The sequence below is a fragment of the Bubalus kerabau genome, chromosome 1 (genome assembly GCF_029407905.1).
Source record: "Bubalus kerabau isolate K-KA32 ecotype Philippines breed swamp buffalo chromosome 1, PCC_UOA_SB_1v2, whole genome shotgun sequence".
Classification (NCBI taxonomy): domain Eukaryota; kingdom Metazoa; phylum Chordata; class Mammalia; order Artiodactyla; family Bovidae; genus Bubalus; species Bubalus kerabau.
Genome location: NC_073624.1, coordinates 132,171,399 through 132,190,732, shown reverse-complemented (window position 1 = coordinate 132,190,732; position 19,334 = coordinate 132,171,399). Strand labels below are relative to the sequence as shown.

Genomic DNA, 19,334 nt, shown 5'->3' with positions numbered 1-19,334 from the left:
ACTCTTTAAAAATAAAAAATATATATATTTATTTTATTTTTGGCTGTGCAGGGTTTTCATTGCTGTGCAGGCTTTTCTGCAGTTGCAGCAAGTAGGGGCTACTCTCTAGCTGTGGTGCTTCGGTTTCTCTTGTTGCAGAGCACAGGCTCTAGGGTGCTCGGGCTTCAGTAGTTGTGTTTTGAGGGCTTAGTAGCTTTGGCTCCCGGCCTTTAGAGCACAGGCTCAGCAGTTGTGGCACACAGGCTTAGTTGCTCCATGGTATGTGGAATCTTCCCAGATCAGGGATCAAACCCATGTCTCCTGCACTGGCAGGCAGATTTTTTTACCACTGAGCCACCAAGGAAGACCATATGATCACTTGTAAAGCAGAGAGTACAGTTGTTCATTTAATAAAAGCATCAAATCCTAAGAAACACTTCACTTCCATATTATGATAAACTAAGACTTGAAACTGTAGGAGAGATGAGGAGAGGAAGGAAAGTGCTCAGAGAAAAAGATAGAGGGAGGAAAGAGGAGTAGAAAAGAGAAAACAAGTGTAGAAGAGGGAGACAAAAGACTGGGTAAGGGAGAGAATGGGTCCCAGGTGATGGTGGTACCCTAGGAAGTAATGGAGCAGCTCTTGCTAATGCTGTTGATGAGCTTTCTTCATTCAAACTGTGAATTGTTGATGAACAGCTGTTTAATATTCTTAACTATGTGTCTTCCATGCTATTCCTGAGCTATAACAGCTGGGCTTCTACAACTAGTTTTTAAACAGTTTTTGTGCAACAGAACTTTTTTTTCAAAAATGAAAGCTTATGTAGAATTCCACATGTAAAGCCAATAAAGGCAGGGCTGCTGTGGAGCCCGATAGTCCAGCCTTCTGGCCTCTTCCCCATGTCTGGGCAGTCCCGCAGCACCTGCAAGGATGCTTTCATTGACGACAGTTTGGGAAGGGCTTTTATTCAGGTGAGTGTGTGCTAGGAGCAGTAATTTAAGAAAGAAAAGTGCTCCAGTCTGAAAACACATGTTCAGAAAGAGTTGTGTGCATAACAATTAAAGGAGTAACTTTGTGTATTTGTTAATTATTGAAACTAGTGGTTTTTATGATTACTTGCTCTCTGATACTATTTATGGCATAAAACATATATGAAAATCTTGTGCTGTTTGGCTTTTATTCTTATTAAGAAGTCTTATTTGTAGGATAACTACAAGCCAACCAATGTTAATGGTATGATTAATAGTTTAACACACAATAAGTTTTAATCACATATTAAAGTAAATAGGATTGGAATCTGAACTGTGAAAGACATTTTCTGATATCCTATCTATTTATTTTATCTTTCAGGAGAAGATGATGGTGAGTTAAAACTCTCATTTTATGTTGCTTCAAGTGTAGAAGAAATGTCTTTAATGATCAAAATTTGATTTTTTCCTGTTTTTAATTCAAAAGTATTTATCCTATTTTTTTCAGAAAATAACTAGCAATCAATGGCAACCCAAAAAATGAGACGTTTTTTTAATATATATAATTCAAAGTTACCCTATGTTAAAAACAGTGTAACAACCATTCTACTTACATGTTTAGTATAGAAACAGGATCACATTCCAAGTTCCCCTATTTTTTGGTTATTGTGATCTACTTGAGTACGTTCTAAAGAAATAGAAGGAAATTAAAATAGTTTTATCAGATATTTGTCTTGTGATTTCTTTATTTTCTTATTGATTTTGTAATTTATAACCTCAGTCATCATTATTACACTTAATCTGATGAATGATAATTTGTCAACAGTAGGTTATTCCAGATTTCTAAATGAATATCAGTTATAACATGCCCCAAAACAGCCAAAATAATTATTTCAAATGAATATTTACTTAGCTGTGTAGAGGGGCACCAATGATGAGCATTGTACACATTGTACAGGATGGAAAGATGTATAAAACATATCTTTTTATAAAGATAGAGGAACTATCTTTCCTCTAGGAGCTAAAAATATGTACAGTAGGAATGATAAGCACTATTCATAAGAGATGATAAAGAATTATTACATACATAGCACAGACAGTAAGTGGTGTAGTAGTTTGTTCAGAGGTGGAATAGATCCTATCTCACTTGGAATATTACTGGGAAAGGTGGCATTTGAGGTGCACAAATAATGGACCGATTTAAGCCAGTAGAATTGCATAGTATGTGCTACTTGAATGACAGCATGGACCAAGGAATTGAAAAAGGAAAAAACAAGGCATGTTTTGGGAGACCCTGTTAGCAGTTAGAAAGACTTCACATGGGGTAGTTTAAATTAGAAAGATGAGTAGAGGACAGATTGTTGAGGACCTTGGAAGCTAGACTTTTGCTATTAACTGTTGGGGCTTTCTGAATAAATGTGTGAGATAATGAATGATCCTTTGTAAAAGTATCATCTAAGTAAGAGCATGTTGAATGAATGAATCTCTAGGAAGGTATTTGTGTTGTTGCAAAGGGTAAAGACTCAGGAGACAAAGTAATTCCCCACCATCTTAATTTATCCCCTGTACTCCTTGCTCAGCCATCTGTGTGTTGAGTTTTCATCCTCATGCTTTGCTTTTCACAATTAAAATAAGGATGGGTAACTTAGAAAGTATATTAACTATTTTCATCCTTACTGACTGCCATTTTCCTTTTCACTCAGAACAATAGTGGGCTAGGATTCGTTCTTTTAGCATGGTACACATAGTAAGGCCCCTTCATATTCTGATCATTAACTTTTCTGAAGAATTATCTTGAAAACTAGAGAACTTTTTTTAATTATCCCTTGAAACTTAGTATTTTTAGATAATTAAGGAAGTATATGTAGGTTTACTGGTTCAGGAAAAATAGGATAATTAGTAATTTGATTTTTGTATTAATTACAATTCAGTTTTTTTCTGGAAGTTTTGAACAGTGCTTTGGTTGTTATCATCAAAGGCAACTTAAGATTGTTTCTCTTCAACCTTATGGATATTTAAGGCTTTAAGTAAATATGTTTATATAATTTTTATTGTTTTTGCTTTGTTTTTTAGGAGAATCATTCTACACATGGCTAGAAGGTAATCTAATGTCTGCATTTTAAATGTATTGGCATCTTACAAAAAGATTTGTTTAATATATATTTGTAAGTTTTAGGATTCATTACCTAGACAACTAATCTTGACAGTGTATGAAAGAAAATAACAGGTTTTATGTTATTGTAGTTTAGGATAAAATTATTTGAAAATGTTGAGGATATTGGTCAGCTAAAAACCAGTGTTATGGAAATACACAGGGCAGATATGGTCATCACATTTTCATAACTGGTTCCCAGTCTTATTTCCATTTTGTATGTAATACTCATCCAAACTACTTTTCTAGGAAGCATTATGCAAGTCTGGTTTGTTAAGTAGAGACATTCTTTTTGAAAGAAAGTGGGTTTTTTTGTATATGAAATTAAGGGAAGATGAATTTGAATTCAGAAGATTTTAAACATGTTTAAACATACAGTCTAAACTAACTAAAGAATAAAGTAATATAGATCCCAATATACTAGATTCTTATGTTTGTTAGTAATGTTATATTATGAATGGGATTTCTCTGTTTTTTTAATTAATTATTTTCGATGTGCAAATACTGCTAGGAATTACACTGACAAATGGCCAACGTGGGAAAAGATGCTTAGCTTTGTTTAAATAGCTTTATTCTAAAAATGCAAATTACAAAAAATAGTATTTAGTTTAAAAGAGGTGGGGAAAGACTCTGCATATTGATAATGGAGGATAAGAATGAAATTTATGGGCAGTGTCAAATTCTAGGATATATACTGTATACCCCAGAATCTCCTAGTATCCTGTTGATGGGAGTCCACTGATACATGATTCAGTGAGCACTCCCATTTATAGGCAACTGACTCAATTTCTCTGAGATTCAGGTTGCTGATCTGGGGCACGAGAGTGGCAGTAGCCATCCAACTTACCTGTGAGTGTAGATGATGCCTGTGAAAATTGCTTTGAGAATCACTAAACAATGTACAAATGCCAAATAATAGTATTGCAGTAAATCTAGCCCTTTTGTGAGAAAAAAATTATATATTGTTGTCCTATAGTTTGGTTGGTGAAAATGAATTTGAATGAAATTAAATCCAGAAGAGAAGAGGAGAACCACTTTCTAAAGTCAGCAGTTGGATTTGCTAGGCATTGGCCTGGCAGCAGACTGCAGGCAGGGGTCAGCTCTTCAGCACTTTCCTGCTAAGTGTATTGTATGTCTTCTTGGTGCATTCACTTGGCACATATTTTATTGTTAAGATTTTTCTTGAAGTTGCCTAATTTTCAGTTTATGGAAGTATAGATTTTTCTTCCTTCCTTCCCACTTACCACCCATCCCCGTTTTAGGTAAGGAGCTTTGTGGACTTTGCAAATTTGAATTGCCTCTCTCATTTTTAGGCATATGAATTTTCATGAGCTTTGCTTAGCTTATTTTCCATTCTCTTATCTTTAGATATTTTACTGCTTAGGTTTAAAGGAAGAAAAAGTGAACCTCAAATCTGATCATTTTGCTACTTGATCTACAGGAGAATTTAGTACCTAATGTTTTATCAAAGTTATTCATATTGTTTATATCCCTTGTTACCATAAACTTGGCCATATGCTTTTTTTAAGAGGTAAATGCTGCATTTATTTTTTATTTATTATGAGGAAACCACAAAATAGAATTTAATTCCTACCTTTATCCATGGGGCTTCTCAGGTGGCGCTAGTGGTAAAGAACTGCACGCTATTGCAGGAGACGTAGGAGACGTGGGTTTGATCCCTAGGTCAGGAAGATCCCCTGGAGGAGGGCATGGCAACCCACTCCAGTATTCTTAGCTGGAGAATCCCATGGACAGAGGAGCCTCATGGGTTACAGTCCATAGGGTTGCAAAGACTTGGACACAACTGAAGCGACTTAGCATGCACACACACTCTATCCATGAGATGAGATGAGAATATTCTAGGAAGAATTCTGAATTAGGGAATGAGATCTCAGAATAATTATTTTTTCCTATTAGAAGCTACTTGCTTCAGAGCCATCTGTTGCAGAACACAAAGGGAAAGTAAGTTGAAGACCTAAAAGGTCCTAAGAAGATGCAAAGTAAGCCACATACATACTCTTAATGTCTTAAAAAGCCTTCAGCATATAAATGAGATTATTTCTTAGTTTCCACTGTTGGAGCCCATTTTTCCCCATGGGGAAAGTGAAAAAAAAAAAAAGGCAAAAAAAGACATAATTCTGTTGAGTGGTAGAAAAGGGAAAAAGCTCATTGTTCTGGATCTGGTGTATTCTTAAAGACTTAAGTTTTGCAGTTTTATTTTTAAAATTTTCTATAAAGAATATTTTCTAAAAATATTGTTCCTTTTTTATTGTGGAAAATACAGTATAAATTTACTTTCTTGGGCATTTCAAATTTTACTTAATAGCATTAAGTACATTCACAATATGTATTACTCTTATAATAAGAGAAAATATTTTTAAATGGAGGCAGGGGTAGGATAGGATGATGAAATTATCTTGATCTCTGTTTTGAGCAAAAGCCTATGGGACTTAAGAAGGCTACATAAGATAAACTTCCATCACAGTCCTAAACTCCATCTTGATGTGGTTTTATTCACATAGTAAATAGCACACATTTTTCTATTGGCTGGATGTCTGTCTTCTAGGTCTGGGCTCCTGAGAAGCAGAACATGTAGTTAAGTAGAGAAATTCAGGACAAAGGATTAATAAGACACAGTAAAGAATCTAGAAGAAGGGGAATTCCCTGGTGGTCCATTGGTTAGGATTCCCCGCTTTCACTGCTGAGGGCCTGGCTTCAAAAATAAATAATAATAATCTAGAAGAAGGAGAGAATTCAGTTTCAGTCTCTTCTTCCTCCACCATCAAGTAGGTTCAAATAGGACATCTGTAGGGAAGGGAAAAGGAGAAATAGCTATTGTTAAGCCAAAGCAGTGACTCTATGTCTGTTTTAGTTTAGCCTAAACCACAAAGTATCTGTGCTATTGCCTTCTGGGTAACATGTGGACTTAACTAAGTGCATCTGCTCGAGTGTTTGGACCTTCAGAAGTCCAGACATTTGTATCTTATTCTGCATTAAGTTATCATATTCAGTTACCTCCATGCTGAAGTCAAAATCTTATTTTATCTGCTAGTGAGAGGATCTCAAACTAATTATTTTATATTGTTCCTTGATTTATTTTTAATGTCCTTGAATCTTAACTTTAAAAATAAGCCTGCATACCTAATCCTCTTGATTCAGTATTTCTGTTATCTAAATGAATGTAATTTCTTTTTCAATATTTTTCTGACTAGGTTTGTGTCTGGAGAAACGAGTCTTCTATAAGCTTATATCAGGACTTCATGCTAGTATTAATTTACATCTGTGTGCAAATTATCTCTTGGAAGGTAATCACATTTTTTCTATTAGTATAAAAATTGTTGGGGAAAAGAATATATTCTCTAGAGAAAAAAAATCCTATTTATTAAAAATACATAATATATTTCTTTTTTAGAAACCTGGGGTAAACCTAGCTGGGGACCTAACATGAAAGAATTTAAACGCCGATTCGACCCTGTGGAGACCAAGGGAGAAGGCCCAAGAAGGCTAAAGAATCTGTACTTCCTATATTTAATTGAGCTTCGCGCTTTATCAAAAGTGGCCCCATACTTTGAGCGCTCAATTGTCGACCTTTACACTGGAAATGTGCAAGAAGATGCTGACACAAAAACCCTTCTACTGAATATCTTTCAAGATACAAAGTAAGACTTGAATTATCAGTGATCTGAAATTCTCCACTCTGTAATTGGATGATGTAGTTCTTGAAATACAACAAAAACTGACTCCTGAAAGCTGGTTAGGAAAGGGAGAATTAGAACTGAGAAGGACAGTTCATTGGATGGCAGTGTTTTAAAATTTTTTTCTAAAAATGTTGACTGAAAAGTTTTATTGCATAAACTTTCACACTAGAGAATAGGCTATATTTTTAAATATAACTTTAAATTTTATGTAGTGCCAAAATTTAATGTTATTTTAGTATTCTTTCTACCAATTTTGTTTTCTTCCAGTTGCTATTTAAATTCATGGTAATATGTGTTAGCATAAGGATAGATTACCTAAGAGAACATTAGCTTTACATTCTACAGTTTAACCTTAAAAAAAATATCCTGGGTCTATGAAATTGCAGTTTACTGATTGTTAAAATGAGCATGGAGCAAAGTTGGGTTAAGAAATGCTTAAGGTAAATTGTGCATTACATTTTTTGAAATGCTAACAGAATGATTTACATTTTTCACATAAATGTTATTAATTTTTTAGGTTATTTCTGTCATATAATTTCTTCAAAACCTTACAGTCTTACAAATTATACAGCTCTCTTTTACCAAATAGTTATATGTAAACTGTTGCCACCTTCTCTTGTTACCAAACCTTACACATGAGTAAATTATGAATTTTAAATATTTGTAGGGATAGAAAATTCTACCAGAACTTGAATTTTTCATCTGTAACTTATAATATTTTCATTTCATCAGGTCCTTTCCCATGCACTTTGACGAGAAATCCATGTTTGCAGGTGACAAAAAGGGGGCCAAGTCATTAAAGGTAAAAAGTTCTTGATTGGTGGGAGGAGTGGAGAGCAGCTGACTGGTTGTGTTTTAATTTTTTTCCCCTAAACTTCCTTTCCCAGTTCTCAATCTGGGTGGTCTGATTGGATTTTACTGTAAATGATACAAAAAACTCCTCTCAATTCCTTTTTTCTCTCTAGTTTGCCCCCCTGCTTAGTGAGTCCTCAGTTGTAGCTCTAATGACACCTTTGTAATTGTCCTTTTGAAAGACTTTATTTTGAGAGGAAGTTTTCTTTCTTTTCTTTTTGTTGTTTTGATGCATCTTAAAAGAATCACGCACTGTCAGCCACTTAGAAGATAGTAATAGCATATTTTCAAAAGTGTATTTTATGAACTATTAAAGTTTTTCAAACGATTATGTTTTTGTACTTATGGACTAACATATAAGGCAAAAATTATCTGTTGACTTGGGATATCAGAAAGAGACTATATTTTAGGAACATTACTAAACTTCACATTAGGAGCACTTCATTTTCATTTGCTTCCAGCAGAGGGCCCCAGTCTCCCGGATCTAATGCTTGATGATCTGAGGTGGAACTGATGAAATAAAGTACACAATAAATGTACTGTGTTTGAATCATCCTGAAGCCATCCCCCCTCCCTGTTCATGGAAAAATTATCTTCCCTGAAACCAGTGCCTAGCGCCTAAAAGGTTGGGGACCACTGGCTTATAGTAATTAAGGAATACATTATACCTTTACAGTTTGATAAAAGTATTTGAAATTGACTGGCAAATAGTCTTCTACTACAGCTCTATAATTTTTTATATGCAATTCTGAAATCCAAAAGCTCCAACCACTGGAACATTTTTCTTATGTTTGGTGCAAATTAATTTATTAGCAAAACCTAACTTGAACTGATGTAAAGATAGTTATAGAAAGTGAAAGTGAAGTCTCTCAGTCGCGTCCAACTCTTTGCCACCCTGTGGACTGTAACCTACCAAGTTCCTCCATCCATGGGATTTTCCAGGCAAGAATACTGGAGTGGGTTGCCATTTCCTTCTGCAGGAGATCTTCCCGACCTAGGGATTGAACCTAGGTCTCCCTCATTGTAGGCAGACGCTTTACCGTCTGAGCCACCAGGGAAGTCTAACCTGAACTATACCGTCTGAGCCACCAGGGAAGTCTAACCTGAACTATACCGTCTGAGCCACCAAGGAAGTCTAACCTGAACTGATGTAAAGATAGTTACAGTGTTTTTTAAAAAAATTCTGCTTTGTATGACTATTATTACATTTTGCTACAAAAACAATCATATATTTGATTATAAGGTGTTGCCATATACTCCAGTGGGGTGTTTCATAATAAACAGTGTTATGTACTTTATTTCTAGAATCTGACAAATTATGAATTCTGAAACATATTTGGCCCCGGCATATTTTAGATGTAGACATGCTACAAGAATGAATAAATTAGTCAGAGTTGCTTAGTATTTCTGAAATGAAGTAGTTTAGCCACACTGTATTTTAGTTTTGGAAGGTTGTTTTGATTTATGGTTGTTTTAGAGGTATATTAGTATTATGGTATTTAACATAATGTTAATCCATTTTTTTAATGCTTCCTACTTTATAAATGTTTATATAAATTTTATATTTGTGATCAAGACAACTATAATTATGTATCTTTTTTTATAGATGAGGAAGGTAAGATTGAGACCAGACTAAAGTTTCACAACTAGCTTTAAAGTGTAAAATGCTGGAAATTTGGTTTGCTACTTTTCAAAGGTATATAAAGGAGAATTTAAATCCGTTTTTCCATCTGCTCCAAAGCATGTGAATTCTATGAGAATGGAGCACAAAGGAGTTTTTGGAATGTTTCTGTTGTCTTTCTTTTGGCCAAGCTACAGATTCCTCCCAACACTTTGGGCAGCAGGGCTGGGCTTTTGATGGGCCAGAGTTTTCACGTGACCCACTCCAGCTCTTTGCAATGAAACATTTACCTCAGTACAATAAAATGATGTTTATTTTCTACATTTGCCCAATGAAAAGGATGAGGAAACTTTCTCTTAGTTAGTGTTGTTCCCAGAGAAGCTGAGGCTGACCTTAGTGTTACAGAAACCCGTGCACAGATCACAGGCAGAAGAGTTACCTAATTGTGTGGGGAACTAATACAGCACCATTCAAGGATCCAGTAAGTGAGCGTCCCTGGAGAAGCAGCCTTAGCGAACGTGGGGGACTGCGAGACCACACGCTGTGGTCATCCATGCTGACAGAGCACGTGTACAAATATGGGGTAGTCCTAAGGAGAGACATGGGAATTGATCATTGCTCCAGGACTAGCTTTCTGATTTACACTCACACAAAGCAGTGCATCCGAAATAAATAAAACATAATGTAGATGTATTTGCCACTGGTTGTATGCAGATATCAAATGGAAGCAGCAGTTAAGCTCCTTCAAAGTAAAAACCATGCATGATTTACTCTTGTGTCCCCCACAGTAAACAAGTTGGTGCTTTGCATGGAGTAGCCTCTCATTAAAAAATTGGTTGAATTAATATGTGGAGTGAATTTTATAAAATGCTATTAATATTAGCTATTTCATATGCATGCTATGCTGTACAAATCCAGATGATTTTCATCATTGTTGAAAAACACAACTCATTCATTAATAAGCTTAAAAATGTTTTTAGAATTCAGATAAATGCAGTTTAATTTTTAATGTCTAATTAGAATGAAAATATTTTCTGCACATTAGGAGGAATTCCGGTTACATTTCAAGAATATCTCCCGTATAATGGACTGCGTGGGATGTGACAAATGCAGATTATGGGGGAAGTTACAGGTTTGTGTGTTGTTTTCTGTTCTGAAACTATTACTAACCTAAAATTTCTGCACTGAGAAGTTGAAAGTTTTTGTTAAAATGTCCTCATTGTTCATTGGATTAGAGATCCAAAGTGTGGTTTTGCTATTTCATTTATGAAAAAAATTAGTGTGTTATATGTATGTGTGTAAGGTTGTTTTTTCTGTTATTCTAGGTTAATGATTTTGGTTTTATTATATCTGTTTCTGTTGGTACAATATCAGATTTCATGTCTGAAGTTGGGTGATTATAAATAGATTGTATTGGTATTTTACATACCTATTTAGAAGGTAAAATGTAATCATATAAAAAACTTAATTATCAAATTTTAATCACTGACTTGGCATCAGTGATCAGAAGAATGAGGTCCCCTAGTCACACAATAGGAAAGTCTGCACAGCAGGCCCATTTCCCTATATATTTCAATGTAAAAAGGCTTGTGTGATATTTTCTATCATCTTTTTACAAAGATGATAGTAAGTCATAGAAAGTCAGGAGATGGAATGTTTTTTAATGGTGACTACACTGAAATCAGATTTTTCTTTTTCTCTAGTGCTAATAATTGAGAAATTAAGTGTAGATATCACTAAGAACTTACAATGATTTCTAAGTTTTGAATTGCTAGGGGCTAGAAAGAATGCTTTCAAGGTTACATATTGAACACTTTTAATCCTAATGTGATATTTTCTTGGTTAAAAAAATGGCATTTTAGTAATTTGGAAGAGTATGATGTGTATCCAAAAGGGTTAAACTTTTCAGGTTTCCTTAACAGCTTCAATAAATTTATCATATGCATAATCTGTGAGAAGTAGAAACTATATTTTGCATAGTTGAATATTTTGGTGAAAAGTTCAGTTCATTTGAATTTCCTACCTTCTCATCACAATGACTGAATGTTTCTTTAAACTTTTATAGCAATTATTATGTGAATTTAACTGCAAGTTTATCACTATTTTCTTTAGACTCAGGGTTTAGGAACTGCCCTGAAGATATTATTCTCTGAAAAAGAAATCCAAAAGCTTCCAGAGAACAGCCCATCTAAAGGCTTCCAACTCACTCGACAGGAAATAGTTGCTCTTTTAAATGCTTTTGGAAGGTGAGAACTCTTCTCATGGGCTTCCCTGGTGGCTCAGATGGTAAAGAATCCTCCTGCAATGCAGGAAACCTGCATTGGATGCCTGGATCAGGGAGATTCCCTGGAGAAGGAAATGGCAATCCACTCCAGTATTCTTGCCTGGAAAATTCCATGGACAGAGTAGCCCGACGGGCTACAGTCCGTGGGTTGCAAGAGACAGACATGATTTAGTGACTAAACAACAACACACAACAACAACTCCATTTATAGTTATTATAAAATGTTGGCTGTGTTGTACAGTGTATCCTTGTAGTTTATTTTATATATAATAGTTTGTACCTTTAACTTGTTACTCGTATATTGTCCCTTTCCCTTTCCTCTCTACCACTGGTCACCACTAGTTCTCTGTAGCTGTGAATCTGCTTCTTTAAATATATTTAAATCTAAATAAAATTAAATTGAGAAAGAACCAGATATCAACTTCCTCAGAATTTCTCTCAGTCTCATAAGGAATATTCACAAATGCAGCCCTTCCAGCTTCAGTTCTCTAGCTCAGTTCAGTTCAGTTGCTCAGTCGTGTCTGACTCTTTGGACCCCATGGACTGCAGCAGCCAGGCTTACCTGTCCATCACCAACTCCCAGAGCTTACTCAGACTCATGTTCATTGAGTCGGTGATGCCAGCCAACCATCTCATCCTCTGTCATCCCCTTCTCCCGCCTTCAATCTTTCCCAGCATCAGGGTCTTTTCCAATGAGTCAGTTCTTCACATCAGGTGGCCAATGTATTGGAGCTTCAGCTTCAGTATCAGTCCTTCCAATGAATATTCAGGATTGATCTCCTTTAGGATTGACTGGTTTGAACTCCTTGCTGTCCAAGGGACTCTCAAGAGTCTTCTCCAACACCACAATTCAAAAGCATCAATTCTTTGGCATTCAGCTTTCTTTATAGTTCAACTCTCACATCCATACATGACTACTGGAAAAGCCATAGCTTTGTGACTAGAAGGACCTTTGTCGGGAAAGTAATGTCTCTGCTTTTTGATATGCTGTCTAGGTTGGTCATAGCTTTTCTTCCAAGGAGCAAGCATCTTTTATTTCATGGCTGCAGTCATCATCTGCAGTGATTTTGGAGCCCCGCAAAATAAAGTCTGTCACTGTTTCCATTGTTTCCCCATCTACTTACCATGAAGTGATGGGACTGGATGCCATGATCTTCGTTTTCTGAATGTTGAGTTTTAGGCCAGCTTTTTCACTCTCCTCTTTCTCTTTCATCAAGAGGCTTTTTAGTTCTTTTTCACTTTCTGCCATAAGGGTGGTGTCATCTGAGTGTCTGAGGTTATTGATATTTCTCCCTGCAATCTTGATTCCAGCCTGTGCTTCATCCAGCCTGGCATTTCTCATGATGTACTCTGCATATAAGTTAAATAAGCAGGGTGACAATATACAGCCTTGACGTACTCCTTTCTCGATTTGGAACCAGCCTGTTGTTCCATGTCCAGTTCTAACTGTTGCTTCTTGACCTGCATACAGGTTTCTCAGGAGGCAGGTCAGGTGGTCTGGTATTCCTATCTCTTTCAGAATTTTCCACAGAGGCTATTTTACCTTTTATTGCTCTCTAGAGAGTACTGGACTCAGTCAGATATTAGCATTCTGGAATCCTGGCCCTGCCATTTACTGGCAGCATGAGCTCAGGTACATCATTCCTTTCTTCCAGTTTATTTCCTATCTCTGTACCATGAAGATAAGTAAAAATCTTTCCCAAGAAGTTAACATGAAGATAAAATGAGGTTCCATGTGACACTTTTAAAATTACAAGATGCTCTCTCAAGTCCATGGCAGTAGGGGTGGTAGTGATGGTAATTTACAGACATCACCGGGAGTTTAGTGCTCTAATATGTTCAGCACTTACAAATCTGTCTCATTTTTTTATGACTAGTCTAGATGTGAGAAACCTTTCTTTTCTTAAGGATTATGATACTCAGGGTGGGATGGTTACACAAATAAGGAACAGCCTAATTTAATCACCCTTATCCTCCCAGGGAAAACAAATAACAGCCATCTGCTTTTTAAAGCTCTTTTAAAATATTCATCTTTCTCTCCCCTTAATTATTAAAGTAATTCATGGTCATTATAGAAAATTTAGAAAACCATGTGAAAGTATAATTTAGTAAATAAATGTAAAAATCATCCATATGCCTAACACTTAGAACTATTTCAACATTTATTGTATTTTTAATGTGTATTTTCTCACTACTTACACATTTTGTATCCATTCTTATCCTTCTTTACTTGGCATTACGTTATGATCATTTCCCAATATTATTTTTTCATAAGCATTATTTTTTTCCTTAGTGTGTACTTGATATATACAGCATTACATTAGTTTCAGGTGTGTAACATAATGATTCGGTATTGGTATATGTTGCAAAATGATCACCACAATAAGCCTACTTAACATCCATCACCATACATAATTACAGAATATTTTCTTATGATAAGAACTTCTGAGATTTACTCTTTTAGCAATTTTCAAATATATAAACATTGTTTTTAATATAGGCCAATATTCTGTTACATGGACATACCAAAATTTGGCCATTCTTTTTTCTCTTCATCAAGTTTTATTGTTTCCTTCATATGTATTCTATACATTTCTTATTTTTTTCCTTTAAAAATATTACAGTTACTCTTAATAATTGTTAATCAGATCTGTTCATTGTATCTTCCACCTGATTACCAGTTCATTTATATAGTAAATGATTTTGGCTGCACTAACCACACAATTATTGTGTTATACTTTGGGGAGTTTGTGCACTCATTCTTAAGTGAACTGGGAGTTTTCTTGGTCTAACAACCTATATAATACAGTTCTACCTCAGCTAGGGCACCCAGCGCAGCACTGCTTTGTCCATAATGCTAGTGGGCAGAGACATACAGTGAGCGCTGTTTTTGGTTCTGGCCACAGAATGCTGGGAAATGTGCTTTCTTTATTTTGAATACTCGGCAAATGTCTTTCCTACACTAGCAGCCAATTTTTGATAGTTTCAGCATTTCTATCAAATGGTTTATTTTCCTGGGTACAAATAGATAGGGGATTAATGACCTGTTGAGTCTTACAGCATATTTTAGTGTCCCTCTCAAAGTACCAGTGAAGCAGTAGATGGATGCAGCCATGCTGTGTCTGTCTGAGAACAGTAACAGGGAGTGTGGGCACTCTCTCCTGTGTCATAACGTGTGAGCTCTTGGATGCATCGTCACAGAGACTCAGGTCCCACACCGTGCTGCTGAGTCTGTACTCTCCTGGTAAAATGTTATCTTGTATAAAACCTTGAGTTTTCTGATAGTCCCCATTTTTGTATCTAAATCAGACTTTGAGCATACTTTTTTCAACTGCTGCTCTTTACTGAGCTCTCTTTTCTTTAGTTAAGGGCCTTGGTCTCTACTGTATCTTCATATGTATTTTGATAGTTTTTTTTTTTTTAATGGGTACTTTGAGGTACAGAAAATGATTTTACACATTTATTTTGCTTAATAATCATATTTTCTCCTAATAAACATTTTCACTTCTCTAATATTCTGAGGATTTGAGTAAGAATTCATTTTCTGTTCATCTACAGCTTGTAAGAGTATAAAGAAAATATTTTTGAGACCATAGAGAACATAGATTTTTTTTGAGAGGCCGTATGGTCCTGGGATCTGATGAGCTGGTTAGAATCCTACCCACTACCTGAATGACCCTGAGAAAATTACTTGATTTATTTAAGCCTCAGTGTTCCTAAATGGGCGTCCCAGGTAGCAATAGTGGTAAAGAACCTGCCTGCCAATGCAGGAGACCTAAGAGATATGGGTTTGAGCCCTGGGTCGGGAAGATCCCCTGAAGGGAGGGCATGGCAACTCACTCCAGTGTTCTTGTCTGGAGAATGCCTTGGACAGAAGAGCCTGGTGGTCCATAGGGTTGCAAAGAGTCCGACACAATGGAAGCAACTTAGCATGCACAGTGTTCTTAAAATATAAAATCAGGATTAATTTTATCTACTTTGTAGAGTTTTTTGTTTTGTTTTGTTTACAATTAATGAGATTACATGTGTGATGGGCTCAGAACATTGCCTACCATACCTTAAGCTCTCAATATAAAAAAAGTTACTATTATGTACTTAAAGGCACTGGAAAAAAAAAAAAATAAAGGCTCAGTACTGTATTCTATATCATCTTAAGTTACAGAAAGAAAAATGTTCGATTTTTATTGTATAAACCTGAATTGTACATAAGGATAATTGAGCTTATAGAATTTCTTTTTTAATGATTCCCATTTCAGAGTTTTACTTCTGAGTTTGGGCTCAGAAGTATTTTATTCATTCATTCAGTCAGCCAGTAATTATTTATTGAACACTATAAACATGGGTCCCTGGAGAAGGAAATGGCAACCCACTCCAGTATTCTTTGCCTGGGAAATTCCATGGACAGAGGAGCCTGGTGGGCTACAGTCTACAGGATCAAAAAGTTGGACACGAATAAGTGACTAACAGCAACAAATAAATACAGGTGGCTGGAGGGCACAGGGATTCAACAGTAGACAGATAAATAGAATCTGCACCTTTGTGTTAAAACAGATCAGTGTTTGTGTTGAAACAAATCCATGTTTGGGGAGCAATAAGAAAGAATTGGACATTTACAGAGGAGAGTGCAAAATGAATTTTTAAGGCCAAATATAAATGATTTGAGATTCTTTATTGTAATGAATTATCATATCACTGTTCCCATCATTGATCTAGAATTTGTTGCTAATAGGAAGTAACTTTGCCCCTTCTAAATCAAAAGTAACAAACTACAGCTCTGTTTTGCTAGCCTTTAATAATTATAGCATATGCTTTAAAAAATGGAAGCTTCATTGTTCAGTGAAACATTATTTTATTTTCAATTTGCTTTCAAATTATAGTCCATATGACAGCATCAATAATATGAAATATGTACACATCATATTAGCTGTATTAATATGCTTTTTTTTTCTCTTGTAGGCTTTCTACAAGTATAAGAGAGTTACAGAATTTCAAAGTTTTATTACAACACAGTAGGTAATAGAGGCTTTTATATGTCTAATTAAAGACATAAAGTGACTGTGTGAAGCCTTTTTAGTCTTGGACATTTCAGCAAAAGGAGACTAATCAGACTTCAAGAATTCTGAGCTCTTAAAGAGAAAATTCAAATGTTCACTTGAATATTTATGCTTCTTAATAGATTATCAACCAGAGATATTTATAAATGAAGTATATACTTTTAAAACATGTAAGTTATACTAATTCTGTGTTTAATTCCATGTGTTACCATCTGTTGAATATATTCTGAACAGCAGAATATTCACAAAGAATTGGCTTTGTGTTTATTCTGTTATTTCCAGTAGTCAAACTTAAAAATGTCTATGTCTCCATCCGAGTAACACCGTTAACAGTCTGTTATGGAAAAGGAGAGCTAGAGAGCAAATGATGCTTAGGGCCAGTATCAGCAACAAAACTTTGTCAATGATTTTTAAATGTATTTGGCCTTGCCTAGCTCGGTGTGTCACCGTCTATCATGTGGAAGTGTCTGCGTGACGAATGACCCTTTCAGTGTATAATTACAGTAGTTACTTAAGAATCCCCAAGACTTCAACTTCAGTTTGTTTTAAGATTTTTTACTTGCTGTTGTTGTTGCTGTTCTGTTTTGGTCTAAAGGTGAATAAATACCTTCAGCAAAGGTGAATAAATACTGTCCCCTGTGCTACCCATCCAGATTTCCTGTGCCTGCAGTGGGCTGGCTCAAGAGGATTCTTTACTGAGAACCTAGAAAACAGTTTCTGTTGGTTTTGTGTCTCTTTGCCCCTACTCCAACTTTAGAAATTTTTGTTAAGAAAACAAAAATGGCATAAATACTTAACAGTTTCCATATTGATAAAATTTGAATGGGATTATATGGATTTATAACACCAGTTGGAAACATTATATACACAAAACTTACTATTTTAAAGTAAGCATTTTTAAAGGATTTTATTTTTGACTATAGTCTATGCAATCCTCTCTCAACTTGATTTTCTTTGGTATTTAAATAGTTAGTTCATACTTCTGTAAGCTTCCTTTTTCCCTACCTTTTCTTTTTTAGTTCTTTGTATATAAATGAACTTGCAATTTGTACCAACAGATGACTTTATAAGTCCTAAACTGTCATTTTCTAAGCCTTGGGTTTAAATATCTTTAATATTTAAAATATTGATTATTGTTAAAGGTGTTAGTGTATATATAATGTGATTAATTTGGAAGGTTGCAACTGTGTAGAAGTAATGCGGGTATCAGTCTTTTATGAAGTAAATAAGTGCTCTTAAATCCACATCTTATCCTGCCAAAGTCTGAAATGTCTTCATTGATGGTTTAGTGGCATATTTGTACTTAGTTGGTTCATTGTACTTAGTTGGTTCATCCCCCCTTTAAAAATATGTAGCTATCCCTTGGAGGGATATGGTTGGCGGGGAGTAAGAGCTCACTAGTTATTTTCTTACCCAATTTCTAACCCTTGTAGACCTGGAGTTTTCATGTTGTTGATGGTGGTGGTGGTATATTTTTGTTGAATAAAACAGACTGATTTGGTTGGAGCCTCCTCCACTTTTTCTTTTCATTTTTAGGGATACAAGTACTGTCTGGTGGGAAAGGGGGACCTTAAGGTAAATTTGTCTAAAAAGTTGAATATCTAGGTAATCTTGCTGGTAAATTAATAAGAATTATTCTTAGTGTTTTTCAAAGTCTAAGAAAATGTGAATGTTTTGCACTTTGTCTATTATTACTATAAGTTTAAAAATCTTTTTGGTAGTGTTACTTCACCATTCTCCCAGTTAAAGATAAAAGCTGTTGTTTAAGTTCTATTTCCTGGAAAAAATCTTTGGTCATTTCCATTTGTTTTCTTTACTGTGATTTGTTTCAAGCTTAGTTAAAATTGTGTCTTAGAGTGAGTTCTAGGAATTAAAAAGTCTAGTTAGGGTAAAAAATTCTTTTAAAGGTTTTAACAGATCTTTCACTATCAAGAAAATAAACAAATGAAGTAGTCTTAAGCTGAAATCTATTCGATTAACTTTACCATAAACGAGATTGTGGGGGGGAACCTACATTTTTGTGTATGTGTGTATTTCTTAAATGAATGTGATAGAAATCTCTGTTTTGTGAGCCTGGTGATGTTTTATGATCCCTGTGATATACTCACCCAACTCCTACTTTTTATCGTGAAGTGATATTAGAGTACCTTCTGCATTGTGACAATGCTTGGCTGGCAATACCTCTTGGCATTTTGTCTTTATCTCATCACCTAATTTAAAAATCCAGCACTTGATAATATAACTTGACAGAAATGATTGTACCAGCTGATAAAGTAATGAAAATGAAGAGAAGGAACATATTCCTTCCTTTAGTCGCGTGAGTTTGTTTTTTTTTTTCCCCTTAAGTGACATCTGTGTAAATTAGAAATTCTCTGTATTAAAACTGATAAACTTAAATGTTTCTCTTGTGTTGATTCTTAGACTACAAGGAGGATCAGACAGAATATTAAAATGGTTTTTTACAGCTTTGAAATTTGATAAGTCAAATGTTTTATTTTGACACTTTAACGTTGTGAGTTGTTCAACACTTGTAATCTCTGTATGTCTGTGAAACACTGTGCCATATTCTCCAACTTTACCTAGGTGCCACTGTATATAAGCAAGGACAGCTATTTTGATCTCCATCAGCATTGCCTTCACCTGGAAATTTGGGAACAGTTCACAGTAAGCCTCCCAGTAGTTTTGCAAACTGAAGTACCTGCAGAAACCATAGCTATTCACCAAAATA

The 19,334-nt window shown here is 35.2% G+C and overlaps 1 protein-coding gene across 1 annotated transcript in view; it reads left to right on the top strand.

Moving 5' to 3' along the window:
• The window catches only part of ERO1B (endoplasmic reticulum oxidoreductase 1 beta), a 71,450-nt gene extending 52,546 nt beyond the window's left edge, over nucleotides 1–18,904 (top strand). The window contains exons 9-16 of the mRNA XM_055588888.1: nucleotides 1,328–1,339; nucleotides 3,019–3,045; nucleotides 6,310–6,402; nucleotides 6,510–6,756; nucleotides 7,528–7,597; nucleotides 10,314–10,400; nucleotides 11,381–11,514; nucleotides 16,509–18,904. Coding sequence (XP_055444863.1) covers nucleotides 1,328–1,339; nucleotides 3,019–3,045; nucleotides 6,310–6,402; nucleotides 6,510–6,756; nucleotides 7,528–7,597; nucleotides 10,314–10,400; nucleotides 11,381–11,514; nucleotides 16,509–16,569 — 731 coding nt within the window. The 3' untranslated portion in view covers nucleotides 16,570–18,904. The remainder of the gene's footprint in view (nucleotides 1–1,327; nucleotides 1,340–3,018; nucleotides 3,046–6,309; nucleotides 6,403–6,509; nucleotides 6,757–7,527; nucleotides 7,598–10,313; nucleotides 10,401–11,380; nucleotides 11,515–16,508) is intronic.
• The last annotated feature ends 430 nt before the right edge of the window (nucleotides 18,905–19,334 follow it).